The 27,991-nt window shown below is 39.3% G+C and overlaps 1 protein-coding gene across 5 annotated transcripts in view; it reads right to left on the reverse strand.

Annotated features, from left to right (window-relative positions):
- epha6 (eph receptor A6) overlaps positions 1 to 27,991 on the reverse strand; it is a 687,522-nt gene that overhangs the window by 112,792 nt on the left and 546,739 nt on the right. For 3 of the 5 annotated variants that reach the window (XM_043700795.2, XM_087992857.1, XM_087992856.1), the window contains 3 exons: positions 21,627 to 21,751; positions 15,446 to 15,608; positions 6,780 to 6,888 (listed from right to left, as the gene is read on the reverse strand). In XM_043700795.2, the coding sequence (XP_043556730.1) occupies positions 6,780 to 6,888; positions 15,446 to 15,608; positions 21,627 to 21,751 (397 nt within the window). The remainder of the gene's footprint in view (positions 1 to 6,779; positions 6,889 to 15,445; positions 15,609 to 21,626; positions 21,752 to 27,991) is intronic. The other 2 variants (XM_087992855.1, XM_087992858.1) reach the window with 2 other exon arrangements.

The raw sequence follows: 27,991 nt of genomic DNA on the forward strand, positions 1-27,991 counted from the left end.
GAAATTCTCTACCCCAGAGGCAATGAAGGGTCAGTCTTTGTGTGTATTTAAAGTAGAGATTGATAGATATCAGATTTTCAATGGTATAAAGTGGATAGTGTGGGTAAAAGGTATTCAAGTCATCGATTAGCCTCAATGATAATACATGGTGGAGAATTCCCAATAAGCTGAATAGTCTATTCCTGTTCCTATATCCCTACAAACCTTCTCTGAGCTATTTCTAATCCAAGTATATCTGTCCTTCTTTCTGTTAACCATTAGTCAGCTAATCTTCTTTCCTTACTTCCATATTGCTTCCAAGCAATGAGCTCTAATTTTAGATATTTATTATAATGTAGCATCTTACTAAATGCTTGTTAGAAATGCAAGTACATTACATCTACTGGTTCCCATTTCTCCCACCATACTTGTTACATCCTAAAAAACGCTAACAAATTTGTCAAACACAACTTCCCTTTTATGAAATTCTGCTTATCTTGCATGATTAAATGATTTTCTAACTGTACTGTTATTACTTCCTCAATAATGTATTACAGCATTTTCCCAGCAAAAGGTATTAGGATAATTGACCGAACACTTCTGCTTTCTGACCCCTCTCTTCTTGAATAGGTGTTTTACATTTGCAAAACACAAGAGAAATCTGAATGTGGTGACAGACAGGCTGTGCATCTGGCAGACAGGGTGAAAGGGTAGAGAGGTGCCTGGTCACCCAAGGGCACAGTTATGGATTAAATCTGTTGCAGCTCTCTCAGATAAGGATGTCAATGATAGACTGCAGTGTTAGACTGATAGATACACATCACTTGGTGCACTGAAAGCCTATCAAGAAGGAATCAGATTTGTCGGATTTAAGAGACATATCAACCTTTATATGTACAGGCATTGCTATCCTTGACCTGTCCAAGGGTTGTGTTAATAGCAGCAGGAGCTGTCAGATTTAAGTCAGTTGCTCTTGGTACTGAAGTATGGACATCTTAAGCATTAGTTGTCACTTGAGTGGATGTAAGAAGGCTGCTAATGACCCTTGGAGGCAAGGTTTTCTGCTGATAGCCCTTTCTCCCCTCTATCTTCTAACAGCTTGTTAAGCTTTGGGTGACCTCTCTTCATTCTCGCAGTTAAGATCAATTCTAAGAGAAAGGCTCAGTAAGTCAGGGATGTGTACTCTTCAGTGCCAAACAAACCAGTCTCTGTAGATGATTCAAGCTTCAGAAAAGCATCATAAAATGTCAGAAGATATGCTCAATGTACTAATAACCAGAAGGAATAATCCTATAATTAATCTAAAAGTAATTTAATAGGCAACAGTGGGTGGATGGGAGGTCTTTATGACATTTCACATGTATTCAACTATGCAAGGTGAGGTCAAGGTGTAGGCTAGAGCACTATGTTGAAAATGGCAACACAAACATCAAATCAACCTTGCAGACTAATGTCATTAATCTTCCTGCAGTGTGTATTGCTGGAAGTTATTTGGCACATGCACGTCTATAAATCCATTTACCAAGTTCTTGTGTGGTGCACTTTCCATTAGTCATCTTGGATGCCAAAAATACAGCTACTAAACAAGTTGATTTGGCTCCTCTTTTTGTCTAGATTTCATTGAGTGAGTTTATGATAGATGTAAATATGTTAAATCTGTATTAAACTAAATTCATTTCCCTTTGAGACAAAAATAATCAGGAAGCACAACATAATCCCTTGCAACAATAATAACAACATTTTTATATTTGTGGAATTACTTAGCAATTCCACAGCCAGCAGATTAGGCTAAACTCTGAAACACTATGACATTTAGCCATGAATAATGTTGTACAATTAAGCAGCTATAAAGAGGAGGTGGTTATGTGTTTTTCACTATCCTCTATGGTGGTGCAGTAAGAGACAAAGCTGAAGCTTAACAGCTATCTTCAGCTGAAAGTCTCAACCAGTTGCTCATTTTCAGCAATCTCTGCAGAAGCCTATCTTTACACAATTCATTGAACAGAAAGTCACATCGAGAAATGATTGCATTCACTGCTCAAAGCAAAGGCCACAAAACCCAGAAGCTCTCTCAGTCACACTTCTTTACATTCCTTCAACTCCTATGGAGCTGGAGAAACTGGCCAGGATTTTGTGTAAGAAAGCAGTATAAATCCAACCTAGCCATCCTATCAGGCCACTCTCAAACATCAGTAAAGTCACGAAGCAGTTATCAACAATTCTATCATGTGGCACTTATTCACCATTAACCTGTTCACCAATTTTCAATTCAGGATTTGCTTAGTCCGCAGGGAACAATAAGCCCAATTGATTGATTATTCACAGGAAAAGACATTTGAAGTGAGTGAAGGGATAGTGAAGTGTTTAACACATACAGAAATAGCATGCTCAATAGTCTCTAACTTGAACTACTAAGAAAACAATACCATCTCTAAAGCAACTACAATATTTTATAGCTTTGAGTGCACATACTTTACTCATAGTATCACACAACACACTTCAGAAGTTTATAATATTCACTTTTTATAATTTAACCTTAAATAGCAATTTGCATTAGGTTGGTGGAGTAGATGCAAAGGAATGCAGAATTGAATGAAAAATTACAGATCCTTGTTCCTGGTTGACAAGTGACTATTTTAAACCTGTGTTCTGTTAATTAGAGTCATAGAGATGTACAGCACAGAGCTTGTCCATGCTGACCAGGTATCCCAACCCAATCTAGTTACACCTGCCAGCACCTGACCCATATCCCTCCAAACCCCTCCTATTCATATACCCATCCAAATGTCTTTTAAATGTTGCAATTGTACCAGCCTCCATCACTTCCTCTGGCAGCTCATTCCATACACATACCACCCTTTGCGTGAAAAGTTGTCCCTTCGTTCTCTTTTATATCTTTCCCCCCTCACCCTAAACCTATGCCCTCCAGTTCTGGACTCACACACTCCAGGGAAAAGATTTTGTCTATTTATCCTATCCATGCCCCTCCTGATTTTGTAAACCTCTATAAGGTCACCCCTCAGCTTCCGACACTCCAGGGAAAACAGCCCCAGCCTGTTCAACCTCTCCCTATCGCTCAAACATTCCAACCCTGGCAACATCCTTGTAAATATTTTCTGAACCTTTTCAAGTTTCACAACATCTTTCCGATAGGAAAGAGACCAGAATTGCATGCAACATTCCAACAGTGGCCTAACCAATGTCCTGTACAGCCACAACATGACCTCCCAACTCCTGTATTCAATACTCTGATCAATAAAGGTGAAAGCATACCAAACACCTTCTTCACTATCCTATCTACCTGCGACTCCACTTTCAAGGAGCAATGAACCTGCACTCCAAGGTCTCTTTGTTCAGCAACACTCCCTAGAACCTTACCATTAAGTGTATAAGTCCTGCTAAGATTTGCTTTCCCAAAATGCAGCACCTCACATTTATCTAAATTAAACTCCATCTGCCACTTCTCAGCCCATTGGCTAATCTGATCAAGATCCCATTGTAACCTGAGGTAACCTTCTTAGCTGTCCACCACACCTCCAATTTTGGTGTCATCTGCAAACTTACTAACTATACCTTTTATGCTCACATCCAAATCATTTATATAATTGATGAAAAGTAGAGGACTCAGCACTGATCCTTCTGGCACTCCACTGGTCACAGGCCTTCAGTCTAAAAAACAACCCTCCACCACCACCCTCTGTCTTCTGCCTTTGAGCCAGTTCTGTATCCAAATGGCTAGTTTTTCCTGTATTCCAAAGAGATTTAACCTTGCTAACCAGTCTCCCATGGGGAACCTTGTCAAACGCCTTACTGAAGTCCATATAGATCACATCTACCACTCTGCCCTCATCAATCCTCTTTGTTACTTCATCAAAAAATTCAAATCAAGTTTGTGAGACATGATTTTCCACGCACAAAGCCATGTTGACTATCCCTAATCAGTCCTTGCCTTTCCAAATACATGTACATCAGGTCCCTCAGGATTCCCTCCACCAACTGGATTTGGTTCTGGGTAACGAACCAGGCCAGGTGTTAGAATTAAAGGTAGGTGAGCACTTTGGGGATAGTGACCATAATTCGGTGATTTTTACACTCGTGATGGAGAGGGATAAGTGTGTACTACAGGGCAAGAGTTATAGTTGGGGTAAGGGAAATTATGATGCTGTGAGGCATGACTTAGGATGTGTGGCTTGGAAAAGTAGACTCCAAGGCAAGAGTGTAAAGGATATGTGGAACTTGTTCAAGGGGCAACTATTGAGTGTCCTTGATAATTATGTACCTGTCAGGCAGGAAGGAAAGGGTCGTGCGAGGGAGCCGTGGTTTAATAAGGAATTGGAATCCCTTGTTAAATGGAAGAGGGCGGCCTATCTCAAGATGAGACGTGAAGGTTCAATTGGGGCGATTGAGAGTTATAGGGTAGCCAGGAAGGACCTGAAGAGAGAGCTAAAAGCAGCAAGGAGGGGACATGAAAGGTCCTTAGTCGATAGGATTAGGGAAAACCCTAAGGCTTTCTATAGGTATGTTAGGAATAAAAGAATGACTAGGGTAGGAATAGGTCCAGTCAAGGATAGTAGTGGGAAGTTGCGTGTGGAGGCGGAAGAGATTGGGGAGACACTGAATGAATACTTTTCTTCAGTATTTACTCAGGAACAGGGCATTGTTGTAGATGAGAATACTGAGTCACAAATAAGTAGAATGGATGGCTTCGAGGTATGTAGAGAAGAGGTGTTGGAAATCCTGGAAAAGGTGAAAATTGATAAGTCCCCTGGGCCTGATGGCATTTATCCTAGGATTCTCTGGGAAGCAAGGGAGGAGATTGCAGAGCCATTGGCCTTGATTTTTATGTCCTCTTTGTCTACAGGAGTAGTCCCAGAAGACTGGAGGATAGCAAATGTGGTTCCCTTGTTCAAAAAGGGGAGTAGGGATAGCCGTAGTAACTATAGGCCGGTGAGTCTCACTTCTGTTGTGGGCAAAGTCTTAGAGAGAATTGTAAGGGATAGGATTTATGCACATCTGGATAGGAATAATGTGATCAAGGATAGTCAGCATGGTTTTGTGAAGGGCAAGTCGTGCCTCACAAACCTTATTGAATTCTTTGAAAAGGTGACGAAGGAGGTTGATGAGGGGAAAGCGGTAGATGTGGTATATATGGATTTTAGTAAGGCGTTTGATAAGGTTCCCCATGGTAGGCTACTGCAGAAAATACGGAGATATGGCATTGAGGGTGATTTGGAGGTTTGGATTAGGAATTGGCTGGATGGAAGAAGACAGAGGGTAGTAGTTGATGGCAAAGTTTCTTCATGGAGTGCCGTCACTAGCGGTGTTCCGCAAGGATCTGTTTTGGGACCATTGCTGTTTGTCATTTTTATAAATGACCTGGAAGAGGGGTTAGAAGGTTGGGTGAGCAAGTTTGCGGATGATACGAAAGTCGGAGGAGTTGTTGACAGTGAGGAAGCATGTGGCAGGTTACAGCAGGATATAGAGAAGCTGCAGAGCTGGGCAGAAAGGTGGCAGATGGAATTCAATGTAGCTAAGTGCGAGGTGATTCACTTTGGGAAGAATAACAAAAAGATGGGGTACTGGGCTAATGGTCGGATACTTGGTAGTGTGGATGAACAGAGGGATCTTGGTGTCCATATACACAGATCTCTGAAAGTTGCCACCCAGGTAAATAGTGCGGTGAGGAAGGCATATGGCGTACTGGCTTTTATTGGTAGAGGAATTGAGTTCCGGAGTCCTGAGGTCATGATGCAGTTGTATAAGACTCTGGTACGGCCGCATCTGGAATATTGTGTGCAGTTTTGGTCGCCATACTATAGGAAGGATGTGGAGGCATTGGAACGGGTGCAGAGGAGGTTTACCAGGATGTTGCCTGGTATGGAGGGAAAATCGTATGAGGAAAGACTGAGGCACTTGGGGCTGTTTTCACTAGAGAAAAGAAGGTTTAGGGGTGACTTGATTGAGGTGTACAAGATGATTAGGGGGTTAGATAGGGTAGACAGTATGAACCTTTTCCCGCGTATGGAGTCGGGTATTACAAGGGGGCATAGCTTTAAATTAAGGGGGGGTAGATATAGGACTGATGTTAGGGGTAGGTTCTTCACTCAGCGAGTCGTTAGTTCATGGAATGCCCTGCCAGTAACAGTGGTGGACTCTCCCTCTTTATGGGCATTTAAGAGGGCATTGGATAGGTATATGGAGGATAGTGGGTTAGTGTAGTTTAGGTGGGCTTGGATCGGCGCAACATCGAGGGCCCAAGGGCCTGTACTGCGCTGTATTCTTCTATGTTCTATGTTCTATGTTCTAACTTGCCCACCACCGACATCAGGCTCACTGGTCCATAGTTCCCTGGCTTGTCCTTACCACCTTTCTTAAACAGTGGCACCACATTAGCCAACCTCCAGTCTTCCAGCATTTCACCTGTGACTATCGATGACACAAATATCTCAGCAAGAGGCCCAGCAATCACTTCCCTAATTGTAGCTTCCTAATGTTACAAAATACAACTTAAAATACAATGTCTCACCTGCTAACATAAAATAATGACTAAAACTTAGCGAACTGTGTAAATGTATATTCAGAAATGTCCAAAATATGAAAATGCTCTATCTTAACAACAGCAAGGGAGATTTTGACCTTGTAAAAAAGCAAATAAATGGTCAATTCTGCTTTTTCCCAGATTTTAATTTCACCATCCAACAAAATCAAAATCTTTCACCACTGCATTTTGCCTGGCTAGATATGATAATAAAGATGGTTAACAAGCGTTCAATAAAAATGATATGCAGTAGATGTACTACCTGCCAGTGATTAGGAAGAACAGGGTGAGGATAACAAGAAGAGTGAATCCTCCAACTGCAGCAGTTGCAATGACCAAAACTTGCCCTTGTTCTGTGGCAATGTCAGATGCTGGAAAAGAAATGGAAAGAAAAATATACTGAAACATAACTGGTATTATTTTATGTAAGTTTATGTAATATTATGTAAGCATATATTATTTTATGCATTTCAACATTAATACAAAATTGGCACCATGCAATAAATCAATGTGTTCTTAAGTCAAAAAATGTAAGAATAATGGATTTGAAAAAAAAAATATGGCTAATACCAAAACGTGAGAGAGTGGAAACTTACTAGTATTTGTTATGAAATTATCCTGAGATAAGATTATAGTCCACGTCTCTCCTTTTTTTTTGTTATGCGTATAATTGCACAATTTGTGCTGTGATTATGTTCCTCCTTTGATGTAATCGGATACCATGGTGGACATTGACTACAAGCATATGTTTGTGCATGGGGATGTCAACATTAATTACAATCACTGCAATTATGCTAATTGATAAGCCATATCAAGAAATAATAGCCAACAGATACAAATATAAATTGTAATATTAGCTCATTCCATTTTGAATTTCCAGTGTTCCAGTTTCAATATGTTCAATTACTCTGGTTGTCTGTCAGTTTAACATAATATATTGTCACATATGATTGATTACCCATTCTACAGAAACAATATAAAGTGAGTACAAACTGCTGAAGACCACATTGTTCAAACTTTCTTAACCTTGTGATACATGCACCTCTGGCAAGGTCAGGATTCATTGTCCCATTTAAATGGAATGGCTTCTGAAGCAATTTCAGAGGAATCCTGTAGACCTGGACTCACATGTAGTTCAGATTTCCTTCCCTAAAAGATGTTCCTGAAATAACTGGAAATCTAGACAATTGATGATACTTACATGGCACCATTACAGAAATTAACTTTTAAATAATAAATTGAATTTAAGTCCCTCCAGCAACCATAGTGAGATTTGAATCCATCTCCCCTGCAGTCCACTGGACAAGGAATACATTGACATTACCACCACTTCACGGTCTGCTCACAAATACTTAACTGTCCCTATATCCTCAAATCAAGGTAGATTGGAAACAAGTAGGGAAATACAAATTTAAGAACGCTGCTGATTTGCATATGTATACAAATTCTAGAAATTAGTTTAAACTGAAGCATAAGGGATTTCAGAGTAGAACTTTCTCCTTCTGACATGGGACTTCTTACAACTGCTTCCACATTGACAATAAAGGCCTGGTGGTTAACTAAAACAAGTGCTATGCCCCTACTGTATGTAAATGAGGAACCTAAGATTTGTTTTATGTCCTCTCACTAAAATTGATTGTTACAAGTTCCACCTGCATTCTTCAGCGGCCACCAACATGTACGTTTTTAAAATCACAATAGACATTTGGAAGTAAAGCATGACAGTTCTCCCCGGTGCCCTGACATTTAACCAACATAACTGAAACATAATTTACTTTTTAAAATAATGCTTAGGTCTGGCCATTGCAACTTCAGATGAGAACAAATGTACAATTAAACAAGGAAATCAAGGAATTTCTGCTGTTGCTCTGCTTTACACTTAGTATCACAAAGAAAAGGGCATGTCTGATTCTACCATCATATTCATTGGGTAACATGAATCACCTGCATTTGTATGCACATACAAAATAAGTTGACCACAGAAAGTTAGCTGCTTTCAGATCGGTATACTTTTTAATAACATGATCAGTGATAACTATCATTAATCAACTTCTCTAACAATAAAAACAATTCATTCCTTCAGGATTAAGTATCAGAGGCATAAAGTAGACTAAAATATTCTCTTCATCAGTTTTTAATGTATTTCTTTCTTAATCCAAGTTTCATTGTCTCACTTTTTCTTTCTCTGATCTGGTATTAAATGCACTCACTCCAATGTATAGCCTTATGCTGTATATTTTACCATACTTCAATCTGATTGATTAAAGATGTACACAGTTGTTTACCCTGTTCACTTAGATCCCAGATACCGTATCCAGGCACCCTGTCATTTCCATCTGACACATAAAGCAACTTGCAGTAAGAAACACTGTTAAACCAATATGATTACAGGTCGGGCCAATTAACAGTGAGAAACAGTTATTGCATGAGTACAGCAAAGTCTGAGCCATTATCTGCTTCTTATCACATTGATCGATCTCTGTGTTACCTTGCTGTGTGAATTTGGCTGCCACAATTCTCAAATTTCAATAATTTACTTCAAATGTTTGGAACATGCTAACATTCTGAAAGGTATTGCATAAAAGCAAGTTCTTCCTTTTCTTAAATAAAATAAAATTACTATGGATACTGGAAATCTGAAATATTAAAAAAAAACAGAAAATGCTGGAGAAACATAATGGGTCTGGGAGCTTCTTTGGAGACAGAAACAGAATTAACATTGTGAGTCCAACAACTCTTCTTTGAAACTGAAAGGTTTGAAAAAAATGTTTTTTGCTGTTGAATGAAGTGCCCAGTGCATTTTAATGATGGCGAGGGAGTGATTGAGATGTAAAATAGGTGTTAATGATAGGTTTGAAGAAAACAAAACAGCTTAGCCCTGCTGAGAGCAAAGGAAGCAAGACACCAACAAGACATAAGTGGGTATGAAGGGGTGAGGAGCATTGTAATCAAAATGAAGAACAGTATTCATACTCTGAAGTTATTGAACTCAATGTTGAGACCTGAAAGCTGTAATGTGCCGAACAAATTGAGGTGCTATTCCTCCAGTTTACATTGAGCTTTGATGGAAAACTGCAACAGGCTAGGATGGAAAAGTTAGCATCGGAGTAAGATTTTTTAAAAAATAACAAGTGATCTTCTGTGGCCCCATCATGGGTCAGGAAATTCTTCCGAGATGCTGCTGCTCTATCTTCACAACATCGACACAATTCCTATTAGCATACGTAAATCACAAAGTAATGGCGGTTGAGCAGCAGCAAGGAGATCCCTGGCCTATATGCTGTCAGTTTATAATAAACAGCTGAGCACACAATGCCATTATACTGCATTCAGATCTAAAATTGAAGAAGTGCTTCACCTTAAAATTCCAATTGTTTAATCCGACCGACTAAACGAGCAAACTGTCAAGATTTTCAAAATTTTGAATGCTAAGATTTAATAAGGCTCCATAAATTGTGCAATAATATTAATAGCTATATCCTCAATTCTGTTAAGCACAAACCCTGATGGACTTGATAATCATGCTGGAAGAATTTTTTATGCTCATCAAACAGCATGATCACTGACTTAGTGTCAAAGTGCAGTAGTGGGAGGCAATAACAACGGTTTGTATTTTTCTAAATGGATTTGGCAGGGTAGTAAAATTTTAATAGCAGTGGCTAAACAACAGAATAAAACCAATTATCAGGGGCTGAATCCAATTAATTTCAGCCAAAGAGCAATTCCAGAACCATAATTGCCTACAAACCAACATTTTGTAGTCACGCTCAGTTAAGTCTTTAATGCTAGTTAGTGTGATGAGTTTTATTATCATACTCAATCAAAATAACAGGAATGCATTGTGCACTGACGTATGAGGCAGCATCATGCATCTTCTGTACCCTTGAACTTGTTTTCAGCAACTGTTTTATGACATTTTGCATTGTATTAACATAGCTCATTAAGGTGAATTTAACCTGAATGGACCCGTGCACAACTTAATTCGAGGTCACCGTTGTCTTTCACAACTGGTACTCGAAAATGTGTAATTTTGCCAGGATTCCAAATCAAAGAGTTTCACTCTTACTGAACATTTTCAGAGCAGTTCTAATAGGGCCCAGAACGTGCACAATCACACACTGAAGGTCATAAACTTGAATTTAAAGACTGGTTTGGATAAGAAAGGTTATTAATGATATTTGTGAGAGCTCTTCACTGCAACAACCACAAACATCAGCAGAATGTTAGAGATTAAGTTGTTTAGTTTACCCTTACTATTTTGCATATGTGTAGTACTTAACTACCTGTTTATAAAAATACTTCCAATCATGTACTTCTCTGCAAAAGTTTAGCAACATGTTATTTGCAGTGGCTGCCACATTGAGTTTCTTAAAATGATTAGCATTTTTATAATGGAACCTAGAGACATCAAAATATGTTGTCTTACTTCAGAATGAATTACTAATGAAGAACACTTGGTTCTGATTAACATAAAGAGCTTAGGGTAAAAGAAAAGGAGTGTGAGTTTCTCTCAGGTGTAACAGCAACGACGCATTGATGCAAAGATAATGAAATCATTTGAATCCTTTCAGACATTTTGGAACAAAAATGAAGCAGAAATACATTAAAACACATGTCATCTGTTCTATTTATATAGAGATGCCAGAGAATCAAAAAATTGCAAGCAATTTGGTTGTCATTTAATTTTCTGAGACACTAACTAAATCATGAAAAATGATGATGCAGTCGTGAAGGCATAATTATTCCTTTATCTGTGAGACTGACTCTGTAAATTAGGTGCCATTGGACAACATCACATAAAACTAGATAGTGAAGTGGGCATATGGATTATTTGACACCTACAGTGTGGAAGCATGCCATTCTGCTCGAATCCACACCAACCCTTTGAAGAGCATCCTATTGAAACCTGCCCCATCTCTGTAAATCTGCATTTATCATGGCTAATTCACCTAGCCTGTACATCCCTGGATACAGCCAATCAACTAACCTGCACATCTTTAGACTGTGGCAAGAAACCAGAGCACTCAGAGGAAACTCATGCAGACAGGGGAGAATGTCCAAACTCCACAGACAATTGCCCAAGGGTAGAATCGAATCCCGGTCCCTGGCACTGTGAGGCAACAGTGCTAACCATTGAGCCACCATGTTGCCCACATGGAGTTAATCAATAATGGAACATGTTCAAAATAAATCAGGCAGCAAATAATCACCTTCAAACAACTGCATCCTGCTTCAGATACTTTTTCCAATTTCTCCTCAGTTCTTGAAAACATTGACCCTTTGCTAAGGTATGGTACTATTGGTGTGAGTCATTTTTCAGCAGCTCAGCAAAGTGCCATTTTTCATGTTGAGCTTTAGCAGAACGAGCCAAATGTAGAACCATCTCAGCCAAATCTCATCCCTTTCTCACCCAACATTTAGTATTTCAGTCAGGGATGTGAAATAATTATCAAGTCGGAGAACATTAGCGCTTGTAGTCTACATTTTATCTCCCTAATTCAGCAGCTCCAGAACTGGCTATTGCTGGACCAGAGGATTTGCCTAGTGTGAGTACAGAGAGGAATGTGTGGGGTCAAGAAGGTCCTGGATGGTGGATCTAAATTAATCTGGCTAAATTTAACTTTAAGAGTAATTAGATCAATTTTGTTTAAAAAGATATTTTGAACGGAGAGCAGCTATCATTTTAATGGAAAAGGTCCTGAGGAGAGAAAAGATAACCACCACATGAAACTTATGCATGCCTTTTTAAAAAAATTTCCAGTTTGATCTTTTGTGTGATTGTAAAATTTGTGAGAGATAAATTAAGACAGTGCTGAATAACACTCAGCACTATGTTTCTTATATAGCAATTTCAAAAAAATCTGATAATCATAAGCACATCAAATCAGTATTCACATCAGTATTCATTGTGCTTTCTAACATTTCAGTAATGTTCTGGGAACTCAGTAACAAAAGTACTGAGACTTTCCAAACTGATTTCACTTTGTGATTCTGTTCTAACGTTAAAGACAGAAGATGCCTCCAGAATATTTGACATGTTGACAGAAACCAATAGTATTTTTTGATTGAAGGCTTATCAAGATGTTTGTCGAAAAGAAGATTTAACAACATTAGTCAAAAAGGACAAAGTATTAGTATTGCTGTAGTTCATTAATTACCAGTTCAGTAGAATACTGCAATAATCCTGGAGATCTGAGGAATCAAATAGTACTTTCTGTATAACACAATCATTGATTGGCTACAGCATAGGAGGAAGCTATTCAGCCTGTTATTTTTATGCTGTCTCTGTATATAAGCAGTTCACCCCATACATTCTCCCCTATCACTGTATATTGTTCCTTTTCAGAAAATAAGAGAAAGTGAGGACTACAGATGCTGGAGATCAGAGTCGAGTGTGTGATGCTGGAAATGCACAGCAGGTTAGGCAGCATCTGAGGGGCAGAGAATCGACGTTTCAGGCACAAGCCCTCCAGCCTGATGAAAGGCTTATGCCTGAAATGTCGATTCTCCTGCTCCTCAGATGCTGCCTGACCTGCTCTGCTTTTTTAGCACAAGTTTTCAGAAAATACACCACTTCCCTCTTGAATGCCTCAGTTGCTCCTCTCGCCCCCATACTCTCAGGCAGTGTATTTCAGAACCTAACCGCATCAACTTTGCTTCACTTGTCAATTACTTTAAATCTAAGCTCTTTTGTTTACAAGCATTCCAAAAACAGGAATACTTTCATGATTTTGACTAGCTTTATCAAATGTCTTCTTAATTTTCCTCCTCTCCAAGGAGAACAGTCCATCCAATCTATCTACACAAATTGAAATTCTTCATCATTGGAAACATTCATGTGACTTTTAAGGGTTCTTATGGAACAGTGGTAATGTCTGTACCACTGAGCCAGAGGCCTAGGTTCAAACCCGCCTGCTCCAGATGCATGTATTAACACCTCTGAACAGGGTGATCGGGAAATATATGCATGTGGATCTTTTCTCTGTTCTAATGCCTTCATATCGATCCCCAAAGTCTGGTGCCGAAATTTGGATGCAATATTACATTCGAGACTGAACCAGTATTTTATATAAGCTGAACATAACTTCTTTGATTTTGTACTTTATGCTTTTGTTGATAGGCTAAGGTATTGTATGCCTTACTAACAGCTCTATCAACCTGTCCTACTACCTTCAAATGTCACACAGCTCTTGGATCTACATCCTGGAATTGTGTCTTTGTTTTAAATTTTCCCTCTGTCTTCTTCCTACCAAAATGGATCATTTCATACTTGCCCGCATTAGCTCTCATCTGCCAGTTATCTGCCTTTTCCATCAAACTATCAAAGTCATTTTGAAACACAAACGCAAGTTGCTGGAAAAGTTCACCAGGTCTGGCAGCATCTGTAAAGAGAAATTAAAGTTAACGTCACTGGACCTGAAACATTAACTTTGATTTCTCCTCACAGATGCTGTCAGACTTGCTGAGCTCTTCCAGAAACTTCTGTTTTTGCTTCTGATTTACAACATCCGCAGTTCTTCTGGTTTTTATTTAATGTCATTTTGAAGTTCTACACTATTCTCACAGCTGATATCATGTCCAAGTTTTGGCTTGTCAGCAACTTTTGAAATTATGGACTACACATCAGGTTTAAGCCATTAATACATATGAGGAAGAGGAAAGGTTGAAACATTGATCCATAGGGAAGTCCACTACAAATCATCCACTGTGGTCCAAACCCAACACGTCTTCCACCTGTACTGACCTCCAAACTAACATCCAACTACCAACACCCTCCATCTAACTTCTACAAGACTCCCTCCCCACCACTCCATATGACCCCCATTCTCCAATTTCACTCCCTAACCTGAAGCTTTGTTATAACCAGTCTGATCAAAAAACAACTAACTTTAAAGTAGTCAATGGTCCCTTTAAGTAGTATAATTGTTGGTGCCCTTCCTGCTGCTGAATGTGGATTTCAGTGTGAAAATTTAAGGAAGGGCATTGGCTGGAGCTCTGTAGTCCAAAGTAACTTAACTGACTGACTGACTGACATCATGATCTACCTGCTCTGGTGAACAGACACTTGTTAATGCCTGCATCAAATGGGGTCAGATGGGATTATTCCTCAAGTGTGCTTGTGCACATTCTATGGACATCATTTTGGAACTTCGATGGTCCTTGTTTACCCACAAATATATCCGAATGAGCCTAATTTCTCACCCATTTTGCTTAAATTTCAGGTTTTGAAGCACTAGTCCTGGCAAGAACTTAATAGGGAAGCTTCTCTTTTCAATTGTGTCAATTTGTACCAGAGTCAGCATACAAATCAGCTAGCAAGTAGCGAAATTCTGTAACAAGTCTTAAGAGAGAGATAATCAGGAATTAAATACATTTGTCAAGCACTTTTCCATTTTTACTGGAACGTAAATGTATTGATCAAGGAGTAATATTTTCTCTGGAGACCAGCCTCGTAAATGAAGGTAATTCAAGTTAACATAAAAAAAAAACTGGTGGAAGTGCCAAATGGTACTGTGAATAATGACTGTGAGCTTTACTATTAGTTTGTGTCAGTTTTACTTTACATGAATCTAGAGGTACATTATGCAGCAAAAGATTAATAGAAGAAAATGTGAAACTTTTATATAGAATTCTGGGATGAAAACAAAACTTTAGCTGTTATTATTTGACACCAATCTAATGATTGTTATCTGCAGGTGCTGTATAGGTTTTGAAGTAATCTGTTAAGAATGTAACATCGTCACACATTATGGGATAAATTACCTTGAAAAGAACCAATAAAGTTTTGTTACATTTTTAGCAAATTTATGGATTGTAAAACAAATATCGGTACATTAAAAAGAAGAGCAAAACAAGTCAGCAACAACATGTCTAAATGCTAAAGAATACATAAGGAAACGTTGTGGGTAACAATCCAGATAGACCTACATTCATCTCCGGTTTCAAACTCAAACTTCTGACTGTAACTGCCATATCCAGCCGCAGTCCGAGCACGGATCTGAAATACATATTTCGTAGCATGCTTCAGTCCATTAATGATTACACTGGAAGATTTGGACCTTGTAGAGGAGTAGCTGAGTTGTTCGTGTTCCTGCATGAAATTAAGGATAAATTATTTGAAGATCAAAATGAAACCTGCTGTGGATTAAATGGCTGCACAAGTCCAAAATGTCTTCCTCACCTATGCGTACTCCACAGAAATGTAAACAAATTGGTATTCGTTTTGGACGTGTATTTGAATGCATTGACTGTTTCTTGAAATCAGGGATGTTAGCACAGGGGAAAACAGACCAAATTGTTTTTCAGTGGGCAGTAGATATCACTTGCCTGTTATAACACAGAACATATATGAAGCAACTTCTGTATGTTTTCAACACTAAGGGAAAGTGTTATCTTTGTGCCAAGTTGAGTAAAATGTTGTAAAAAGTTATTTGACAACATTGTGTGTGTGTGATGTGTAGTAAGTGTTTTTTCCATTGCATCTCAAAAAGCCCCAGAAAGGTTGTGCATAAGAGATCATTGTGCAAGATTAAAAGCACATGGAATTGGGGTGGAGGAGGGAAGAGTGTATTGAGATGGATAGAAAATAAGTTGGCAGAGAGAAAACAAAGAGTGAGAATTAATGGGTCCTTTTCAAATTGGCAGGCACTAACTAGGGGGTCCCAAGGGATCGGTGCTGGGACCCCAGCTATTCATAATATATATTAATAATTTGGATGACAGAACAAAACATAACATCTCAAAGTTTGCAGATGACACCAGGTTGGGTGGAAGGGTGAACTGTGACGAGGATGCAGAGATCCTTCAGCATGATCTGGACAGGTTGGGTGAGTGAACAAATCAATGGCAGATGCGGTATAATTTGCATAAATGTGAGGTTATTCACTTTGGAAGTAAAACCAAGAAGGCAGATTACTACTTGCATGGCTTTAAACTGGAAGAGGGTAGTGTGCAGTGGGACCTGGGCATCCTTCTGCATCAGTCGCTGAAGGTGAACATGCAGGTGCAGCAGGTAGTAAAGAAGGCAAATAGTATGTTGGCCTTCATTGCGAGAGGTTTCGAGTACAGGAGCAGGGATGTGCTACTGCAGTTATACAGAGCCTTGGTGAGGCCATACCTAGAATATTGTGTGCAGTTTTGGTCTCCTTTCCTGAAGGAGGATGCCCTTGCTCTCGAGGGAGTGTTGCAAAGGTTTACCAGCCTGATTACCAGGATGGCGGAACTGACATCTGAAGAAAGATTGACTAGGTTGGGATTGTTTTTGCTGGAGTTCAGATGAGAGGAAAGTCAAATCAAGGTAGGAGTTTCATGGTAGGGCCTTAAGAAGTATAGTGAAACAGAGGGATCTTGAAGTTCAGGTTCATAGTTCTCTGAAAGTGGAGTTACAGGTAGACAGGGCAGTGAAAAAGGCTTTTGGCACACTTGCCCTCATCAGTCAGGGCAATGAGTATAGAAGTTGGGAAATTAAGTTGCAATTGTGCAGGACATTGGTGGGGCTGCACTTGGGAGTATTGTGTCCAGGTTAGGTCACCTGCTATAGGAAGGATGTTATTAAACTGGAAAGAGTGCAGAAGAAATTTACAAGGATGTTGTCTGCACTCAATGGTCTGAGTTATAGTGAGGGGTTTGACAAGCTAGGACATTTTTCTTTCGAGACTAGGAGGCTGAGGGAGGACATTATACAGGTGTCATGAAAAGCATGAATGCACTCAGTCTTTTTCCCAGGGTTAGGGAATCAGGGACTAAAGGTCATCAGTTTAAGGTTAGAAAGAAAAGAATAAAAGGGAACCTAAGGGGCAAAGTTTTTACGTAGAGGGTGATATGCATATGAAATGAGTTGCCAGTGGAAATAGTTGAGGTGGGTACATTAACAACATTTAAAAGGCATTTGGATATAGGCCAAGTGCAGGAAATAGGGTTAGCATAGATGGACATTTTTATCAGCATGGACCAGTTTGGGCCAAAGGGCCTGACTCATACTGTATGAGTTGGGAGGGGTGGGGGGGGGGGGGGGGGGGGGGGGGTGGATCTCATAGAGACTTCTTACAGGACTAGACAGGGTAGATGCAGGGAGGATATTCCTGATGGTGGCTGCATCCACCCCAGAGTCTGAGAATTTGGGGTGGACCATTTAGGGCAGAGATGAGGAGACATTTCTTCACCCAAAGAGTGGTAGGCCTGTGGAATTCATTTCCACAGGAATGAGGTGATACCAAAACATTGAATGTATTCAAGAGGCAGCTAGGTGCAGCACTAGAGGTAAATGGGATCAATGATTATGGAGAGAAATGTTTCTACATTTCGATGCAAAAGCTTCCTATCGTCGGGTCATTTCTTAGTAATAGTGTCAATTTAGTGAGTTGGGTTTAATGTTAAATTGCTTGGATCTTAGATATATTTCTAGGTAAATTGGCAATTTTGATAAAAAAAAGTTTTGAATTTCCATGTTTATCATAGGCAAAAAGTATTGCTCTTGTCTGTGAAGTGGATTCAAATTCAAATTACACAAATGTTGGAATGTTGGTCAAATCCATTACACAGTCCAGATACTAACATAAATATTTTTATCAGAAACAGTTAGCTTATTTAATGGGTATTGAATTTGGATAGTCATAATCTGGATAAAATAGTATACCTAAAGAACAGTTTTTTTTAGGTGGTTTAGTGAGAGAATGCAGTATCGTGTTTCACAAAAAGGCCCTTTCAAAAAATGGCCATCGAGCGTCAAGAAATTGGAATATGAATAGGCCATCAATCTCCTTGAGGCTTTTCCACGATTCAAGAAAATCATGGTTGATTTTCAACCTTGCTAGAACAGGATTTATGCAAGTCAGTGTTTTGTCACAGAAATGTTGTAACATTGTGTAAGTAAGTATACATGCATAAATCATTTTGATTGTCCAGTGTGGACTTTCAACAGAAATTCCAAATTTCTCTCATTATAAAATAGTAAGCAGTTCGAAATGAACAATGACATTGGAAGTCAATCTCAAATCTCCAACACCAGTTAAAGTTTAAGATTAAATTACAACTTTGATTTCGCTCCTCTGTAATTAGTGTCAAAGATTCTGAGAGAATATCTCAGAACCTGAGTCGGGCTGTTGCAATCTGAATGTATCCTGTCAGCTGCACTGAGGTTTAAGAAAAATGCCACGCATACAAAATGGGATCACTGGGTTTTTTCATCTAACTATTCTTACCACAAAGTGCCAGTGGATAAGTTAATTTTCCCTTCTTTATGACGGAGTATACCATCAGCTGGAATACTGTGAGAGGTAGCTGATCTTTCAATTTTGTAATGTTTACTCTGTCTTATTTTAGAAGACCTTGGCATGGCTAAGTAATGGATGTTGCTAGCTTTAAGGGGAGGCCTGAGTCCCAGAATGGTTTTTATCCCACTGGTGTTCTGCACACTTCAGCTCATCAGTTATTACTGAACTTGAGAACATGATATGCATGCTATCTTGTGTGGTGATTGTAACAAGGTCAGCCAGGTGGACCTCATATAACATGAGTTCCCTGATTGGACCATGTTACCAGCCCAAATCAGGGAGCCCCGGTTGACAGATAAGGACAAAAGTGTCAGACATCCTGTCTATTCTGAGAGAAGGCCCTGAGGGAGCTTGATCAGTATTAAGGACTCTCCATGTGGAAATAAAGAGTGACTTGCTGATGGGTAACTGGCCTCTGTGGAGTTATTTCAGTTGATAATCTTGGGAAGCAATCTTTTTTTTAATTCTCCAGAGTTTGAGTTCATATCATAAGACTTTTCTTGTTTTCCATTGACCAGGGAGAGGAGTTATGAACAGACTAAATGAACTTCGAATAAATTAGAATAACCAACACTATTTCTAATGCAAACCTCTCTGTGATATACTCTGAATGGTTGTGTTCTATACCTAATAAGTTATTTTCTTACTGGCTGACTCTGCAAACTGTTTTTCATGCAAAGTCAGATAAGATGCTGTTTTATAATGACTGTGGCAGGTAATATGTAATGTAATATTTTGTTTAGGCAGGTGTTTAACTCGTCATGTCAAGTTTGGTCCCACATGGAAATGTAAGACGAAATTGCACATTCATGGTATTGAGGGAAAAATAAAGATTAGCAGGGTCTATAAAATCTAGTTTAAAGAAATGGATAACTGGCCTTCTCTTTTTCAATAGATTGTAGTTCTTTAAAGTATGATGAGTAGAGTGTGACATACATTATTGACTTAAACCATCGCAGAGAATCACCTGCTGCAGTGCTTGTGGTAAACAAGGCAATAAATAACTTAAGGCCATTACCCTATTCACTCGTTAAAGTGCATGCAGTGTATAACCCAGTGTGTGGTTTTTTTAAAGATACAAAGGATAATTGTTGGGTCCTTTCTTAGTTAACTTGAACGGCCCTATGCCTCGCCAGTTATGTCTTGAGAGTCCTGTTCCTGTCCTTAATGTCTGATGATGCTTCATCCCAAGCGGGTTTCTTGCAGATTTAGTCATTGCTGGCTTGCCATTGTCTTCCACTCTCAGGGATGGAGGAAGGGGTAAGGTCGCAAGTTTGTCTCAGCCAGAACAGGAACCAAATAGGTGCTGCTGATGTTTTTCGGAACCACACACACTGGCCATCTAGACAACTGAGCCCTACTTGCCAAATGCCCAGATCAGTTTCTATCCATACTAGCTTTCTTTTTCACATATAACATTTTTAAAAATGTCTGCTGAATTCATTTAGGAAGTGTTTTTTTTGTTCAAAATGGTGATTCTATGTAATTTTTAAAATGCTTTTTAAACTGACCTAGATTTGCATGTGTATAACAACTTCCATATATATAGCACCATTTAAGGAATTAAAAGTTCAAAAGTGTATCACAGGAACAATCGGATAAAAAATATGATGCAAATCCTAAAATTGACAAATTTGGGCAGATGATAAAATAGCTTGATCAAACAGCTAGGTTTAAAGAAGCATCTTTGATGTGTAAAGTGAGGTGGGGAGGCAACGAGATTTTTTCAGGAACTGTGGAGCTTAAAGCCTTGGCAGTTGAAGGCACAGCCATCAATGGTGAAATGATTCAAAATAGCAATGCTCAAGTTGCCAGAATTACAAGGATGCAGACGGTTCTGGAGGTGGTCATGATTACAGACCTAGGAAGGTGTGAAGCCATTAACTGATTTGGAAACAAGGACGAGAATTTTAAAACAAGGTATTGCTTAGCTGGGAGCTAATATAGCTTACTGACTAGAAGGGTGATGAGTAAATCAGACATTATGCGAGTTAGGACATAAACAGTCAACCTTTAGATTGCCTTGGGTTTAAGGTGGGTGGACAATGGAAGTAGACAATGTATGATGAACAAATTTCACAGCTTTTTAGATATGTACATTAACCTCCCAGTTACTGATCTTTTAAGTTGGATGATATATATTTGGAAGTTGGTATCTGTTAAACTAGCTGCTTCCACCTTACAGCAAATTAAAATCTAACTCAAAAATGCAAGGGAGTTGTAGAAGTATAACCTTAATATTCATTAATGAATGTGCTTTTGAGGGATGGCATCACTTGCACAATTGCACAGGCTTCTCCAATTAAATTACTGTCTTTTAATAACTCCCAGGTCTCCTCTACTGTGAAGATATCTAGGCTTGGTATAGCCAACTATTTATCCTCAAGGCAAGAAAGATAGTTCGGAATTGATGCTGCTAGTAATTTTATCTTTTATCTCCTTTTCCAGTGAACTTGTTCCTCCACAGAAACAGATGAACTGATTTATAATTGTGTGTGAGACTTTACTTTCTGATACAATGTTAAGGTTAAGAGTAGAAACAAAACAGGAAAATAATGCACCTTTATGTTATGATTAACTATTAAATTGATCATTGGCAAAAGCCTGTACTGGGCAGCCAATCACATCAACAGAAAACCAGGCACAGCTATTTTGAGGTTAATTTCCTTTAGTAGTCACCACTTAGAATGTTAATGGGGAAACAAATACTTCAATCCATTTTTAAAATATTGCACAAAACTATACATCATAAGGCTTAATTGTGAGATTGTCAATTTTGTGTGTAATTTGTCAGGAACTAAATAGTCTGTACAGTGATATTTTCAATGGATCCTTACTTTTTCATAGTACTTTATCTCGTAGTCCAGAATGACTCCATTTGGATGCTCAGGCTCCGGCCATGACAGACCAATACTGTTCTGGGATGCCCAATCTTTCCTCAGAAACCCAATCAGAGAGGGAGCTGAAAGGACAAAAGTTTCTGTAAAAATATTCATAGGGAAAACCAGCTCAAGTGAATCTTTGGCTTTTGGATCAGTTTAGCAGCAGTTGTCAAAGTGCTATAATGAAACATGCTATTGTGGTTATTTCAATTTCACAGGTGGACACCCTTAGCCTCTTCTGTTAACCACTGTTTTTGAACTTCATTGCTGTGCTTGGCCAATAACTCCCTTGACTCTAGTTCCATCAATGAATCTAAGTGGTTCATTGACAACAGGTCAGAAACAGTGCTGCATGAGTGATGGGGCATTACTTTACTTGTTTGTGCTTAATCGAAAGTACGGCCACCGAGCTTTGTTTTCTCCCAATATAGCTTTGTGTGGAGCTGGCAGAAAGATACTGTCCCAATTATTTCCAAAACGAAGCAAGCATCCATCATAAAATTAAGCTAAACATTTATGCCAACTATTCTGTTCTTGCAAAAAAAATCATTTTTGGGATGTGGATGTTGCTGAAAAGAAACGTATTCTACTGCCCCTTGCTCTGGACGAATAGTGATGGGTCTTCTGAGTGAACTGCGTTAGTGATTTTATTTAACTGAGTAGGTTGTTAGTTCACTTTAAAGACAATTAAGAAATAACCATGCTGATACGGATGTAGAATCACATAAAAGATCCAACTTGGTAAGAACAAGTTTCCTTCAAATTGAAGGATACTTTTACAGAAGTCTAATAGGTTTATGCTACTACATACCACAAGGTGCAAGCCAAGGTTTTATGGAAAAATACCACAGATACAGCATACATTAGTTCATTAAACACTGTTACTATGATTGTGAGGAGACTTAGATATCTAAGTCTGCACTCCACAAGGTCCTAAGCTAGATTCCTTATCCCCGTTCAAACCTGCATCACATCAACACATTGGATGGAGTTAATGTAGTCTTCAACATTAATCCTTTCAGAATCATTATCTAATATACCAGTCTCTATATTACATGTTGTCACTACAGAATTAGAAAATGATATATATAAAGAAATGACACATTTGCAGGCAGTGCATTCAAGATCACCACAACTCACTCTGTAAAAAACAAAAGTCTCTTTTAAGCTGCTGTAGGAGCAGACACAGCTGTTCTGACATGTGTTTGTATATTAACAGGACAAGGTGAAAAATCTGTTTCTTAAGCATACAGATTTCCCCTGAACCCTACTGATAGTCGAATATAACACCAGGCCTCAATTAAAGTACAACTCTGGATAACAACATGTTAGGGAGGATTTCGGGGCTTTGCAGAAGGTGGAGACAAAATTTAGAGCAAGTTTCAGGGATTATTCCTCAATTCAATCATTTGGAGAAAACAGAAAAGCTCACCTTGTTCTGGAGAGAAGGTTAACAGGAAATTTGATAAATGTGCTCAAAATAATTAACAGTTTTGAATGAATAAGTAGGGCAAAAATGTTTCCAGCAGGAGAGGAACTAGTAACCAGACAATTCCAATTTAAGGTCAGCAAAAGAAGTAGGGATGACATGAAGAGAGTTTTTTTTAATAGAGTGAGATGCTGTGATCTGGAATGCACTACCTACAAGGACTGTGGAAACAGGATCAGCCATAATATTCAAAAGAAAATTGAATTAGTACTTAAAGGGAAGGATTGATAGGGCTATGGTCAAAGAGTAAAGGAGTAGAACTAATTGGATAGCTTTACCAAGGAGTTGGCACAGACACAATGACCTCCTACTGAGTTGTATCATTCTATTAGCACACTAGGCATTGCTGGGACATAGATAACAACCATTATGTAAACAATCAGTGGCTTTGAGATGTGTGCACATCAGCAGTTGCTAAAGAAAATCTGCATTATTAAAATTTTCCAACAATACCTGTAGTGGAAGTCTGTCAGAATGTCCTGATGAGTAATTGAACATAATGGCTGTAAAATTGTTAATAGCAGTGACATTATCTGGATAGCATTGTTATGTACTCATTCATCCTCAACTTGAAATGTTTTGAGAACTCTGTTTACTATCAGTCTTAGCTGACAAACACTAGCAAAGGATTTAAACTTTCTATGCTGTACTGACGCAAACTTCATGATGCACCTCTCTGGCCACACCTGTCTGTATCAGGCTCTTGCAATCTTTCATTTTCCCCAACAGCTGATTTAAGCAGGAGTGAGAAAACAGCATCTGTTGGATATTACTGCAGCAGAAATCATGCTGAGACTTAATCATTTTAATGTATTTAAGATTGGATACTCTGCCAGCTGAATATTACACAAAGAAAAACCATTAACATGGAAACTGATATTCTGCTTCCACATCCTGCTTCATCTGGGCAACAAGAGTCAAGTGCAATTGGGGTCAGATAGAAATGCTGGGTGGAGATCACAATCAAATCAGCAAAGATCTTTGAATCACGGAGCGGGATCAAAAGATGGATAGTGTAGGGGATTAAATGTGGGTGAGATGGACACAATGTAGGGGAATGGTTTGTAGGTAAGGTTGATAGACTGTAGGTGTGTCGGAGTGTGTGTTTGAGACTGATAAACTGTGGGGGTATAGGAGTGTGTGTTTGAAATTGATACATTGTTGGGGTGTAGGAGTGTGTGTTTGAGATTGATACACTGTGGGGGTGTAGGAGTCTGTATATGAGATTGATAGACTGTGGGGGTGTAGGAGTCTGTGTTTGAGATTGATAGACTGTGGGGGTGTAGGAGTCTGTGATTGAGATTGATACACTGTGGGGGGGTAGGAGTGTGTGTTTGAGATTGATACACTGTGGGGGTGTAGGAGTCTGTGTTTGAGATTGATAGACTGTGGGGGTGTAGGAGTGTGTATTTGAGATTGATAGACTGTGGGGGTGTAGGAGAGTGTGTATTTGAGATTGATAGACTGTGGGGGTGTAGGGGTGTGTATTTGAGATTGATAGACTGTGGTGGTGTAGGAGTGTGCGTTTGAGATTGATAGACTGTGGCGGTGTAGGAGTCTGTTTGTGAGATTGATAGACTGTGAGGGTGTAGGAGTGTGTGTTTGAGATTGATACACTGTTGCGGTGTAGGAGTCTGTGTATGAGATTGATAGACTGTGGGGGTGTAGGAGTGTGCGTTTGAGATTGACAAACTATGGGGGTGTAGGAGTGTGTTTGTGAGATTGATAGACTGTGGGGGTGTAGGAGTCTGTGTTTGAGATTGATACACTGTGGGGGTGTAGGAGTGTGTATTTGAGATTGATAGACTGTGGCGGTGTAGGAGTGTGCGTTTGAGATTGATACACTGAGGGGGTGTAGGAGTCTGTGTTTGAGATTGCTACACTGTGGCGGTGTAGGAGTGTGTTTGTGAGATTGATAGACTGTGGCGGTGTAGGAGTCTGTGTTTGAGATTGATAGACTGGGGGTGTAGGAGTGTGTGTTTGAGATTGATACACTGTGGCGGTGTAGGAGTCTGTATTTGAGATTGATAGATTGTGGGGGTGTAGGAGTGTGCGTTTGAGATTGATAGATTGTGGGGGTGTAGGAGTGTGCGTTTGAGATTGATAGACTGTGGCGGTGTAGGAGTGTGTGTGAGATTGATAGACTGTGGGGTTGCAGCATCATAGAACTGAGATGCATAGAAGGAGGCCTTTCAGTCTATCATGTCTACATTAACTCTCCGAAAGAGTACAAATACTTTTCTCTTGGCCTTTTGCCCCTTCCCTGAATATTGTTTCTATTTAAACCTTCATCTGGTAGCCTCTTGAATGCCTCAACTGAACTTGCCTCTACCACAGTTCCAGGCAGTATGTTTCAGTCCCTAACAATTCACTGTGAGTGTCACATCGTCTGTGCTACCTTTACAAATACCTTAGATCTTCGCACTCTCATTTCCAATCCCTTCTTAAGTTTGAACAGTTTCTCTCTATCTACTTTGTCCAGCCTCACACATGATTGTGAAACCTTTTATCAAATCTCTTAGTTTTAGGAGTTCTGAACAGGGTCACTGGATTAGAAACGTTAACTCTAGCTTTTCTCCACAGATGCTGCCAGACCTTTTTCCAGCAATTTCTGTTTTTGCTTCTGATTTCCAGCATCCACAGTTCTTTGTTTTTGTGTTCTTTTCTTAGCCTTTCTGTTTCTAAGGTAAACAGTCCCAACTTTTCCAAACTATCTACACAGCGAAGTGCCTCATCCCAGGAATTTCTTCCTTGCTTGCTCCAACATCTTCACATCCTTCCTAAAGCTTATTAGCTAAAGTTTCACACTGTATTTCAGCTGAGGTCTAACTAGTTTTAATTCTGCAAGATGGTGGCAGGGCTTGTCCACTTCAAGCAATTCTCTTTTCTTTCTCCTTTTCTCGCTTTTTAAAAATGCTTTAGCTTGTTTTTTCAGTTCAGTCATGGAGGCAGCGGCTGAGGGCCCAGATAGGTCTTTGGTAAGAGGTGGTAAGTGTAATACCGCTGTGGCTTCTTCAAGGTCTGGAGCGTGGAATAGGCTTGGGGCTCGGTGTGATACCAGATTGGGATTCTGGCAATCTGCAGCAAGGTGGCCAGTGAGCCCGGATGGTGGTCAATGGTGAGGTATCTGGCCGCTTGTCAGCATGTGCCTGGATATTGTCCAGATCTTGTTGCATTTGAACATGGACTGCTTCAGTATCTGAGGAGTTGTGAATGGCGCTGAACATTGTATAATCATCAGCAAACATCCCCACTTCTGCCCTTATGATGGAGGGAATGTCATCGATGAAGCAGCAGAAGATGGTTGAACACTAAACCGAGCAACTCTTGCAGAGATGTCCTGGAGCTGAGATGACTGACCTTCAACAACCACAGCCACCTTCCAATGTGATTCCTGTGGAACTCAGCTACAAAGCTTCCCCTTGCTCAAAATGTATCCCTTCACTATTTGTTTTTGTTTCCTATTCCCTCAGTCAATGTTGTATCCATATTCATTCTATGAACTATAACGTTTCTCACAAGTCTGTGTTGCACTGTATCAAAAGCCTTTTAGAAGTCCATTTACACCACATTAACAGCATCATTTTCATTAACTTCCTTGGTGCCTCTTGAAAAGACTTTAGCAAATTATTTAAACATGATTTTCACATAAGAAATCTGGCTGGCTCTTCCTAATTAAGCTACAATTTTCCATGCAATCATTAAGTCAATCCCAAATAATTGTTTTAAGAATTTTCCTCACCATCGAAGATAAACTGACTGATCTATAATTGATTTGGAGGTACTGGTGTTGGACTGGGGTGTACAAAGTTAAAAATCACATAACACCAAGTTAAAGTCCAACAGATTTATTTGGAAGCACTAACTTTCGGAGCACTGCTCCTTCATCAGGTAGTGTTGTATGATTTTTAACGATCTATAATTGCTGAGCTTATTCTTGCAATATATTTTAAACAAGGGTGTTACATTTGCAATTGTCCAGTTCTCTGGAACCATTCTTGAGGAGATTGAAAATAATTCCCACTCTCTCTAATATTTCCATTCTCACCTCGGTCACATCCATTGCCTCCACTTGTAAATCCCCTTGGCCCTACTGCAGCACTGCACATGTATTGTGATAGAATATTCTCCTGAACACAATTTGGGAATGCTTACTCCTTGCTGTTCTTCACAGCAACACTGTCCCAGTCTACATTCAGGTAATTCAACAAACCCATTATAAATGCTCTATGATATTTGTACCTCTCTTTAATTTCCTTGCAGATTTGTTTCTTTAGATCCTTTCCAAAAGTTAGCAGTCTGTAGAATATACTAAGTAATGTCATTACACTCTTTTTCTTACTTCTAGCCAAATTGTATCTATCCTTAAACACTCTTGGAACCTTCTCTTTCTAGAGCACGGCAATGCTCTCATTAACTCAAAGCGCTGCTGCTCCTCCTTTTCTCTTTTCCTTTTTTTTTTGGAACACACAGTGACCAAAAATATTTAATACCCAATCCAACTTTTCCTTGAGCCATATCTCTGTTATAGCCACAATATTACTCTACATAGCAATCAGCATCTGTATTTCCCCAATATTATAAATCATACTCTGTGCATTCACACACATACAGTGAACCCCTGGATTTATATTTCATTTCTGAGAAGCCCTATGTTTACAAGTGGAGGCAATGGATGTGACCGAGGTGAGAATGGAAAAATTAGAGGGAGTGGGACTTATTTTCAACCTTTGTAAGAGTCAGGAGTGGTTCCAGAGAACTGGACAATTACAAATGTAACACCCTTGTTTAAAAAATGTTGGAAGAATAAGCTCAGCAATGATAGATCTTT

Source organism: Chiloscyllium plagiosum, unplaced genomic scaffold (genome assembly GCF_037043375.1).
Source record: "Chiloscyllium plagiosum isolate Xiang-an unplaced genomic scaffold, Cpla_swu_hap1 HiC_scaffold_12, whole genome shotgun sequence".
Taxonomy (NCBI): Eukaryota; Metazoa; Chordata; class Chondrichthyes; order Orectolobiformes; family Hemiscylliidae; genus Chiloscyllium; species Chiloscyllium plagiosum.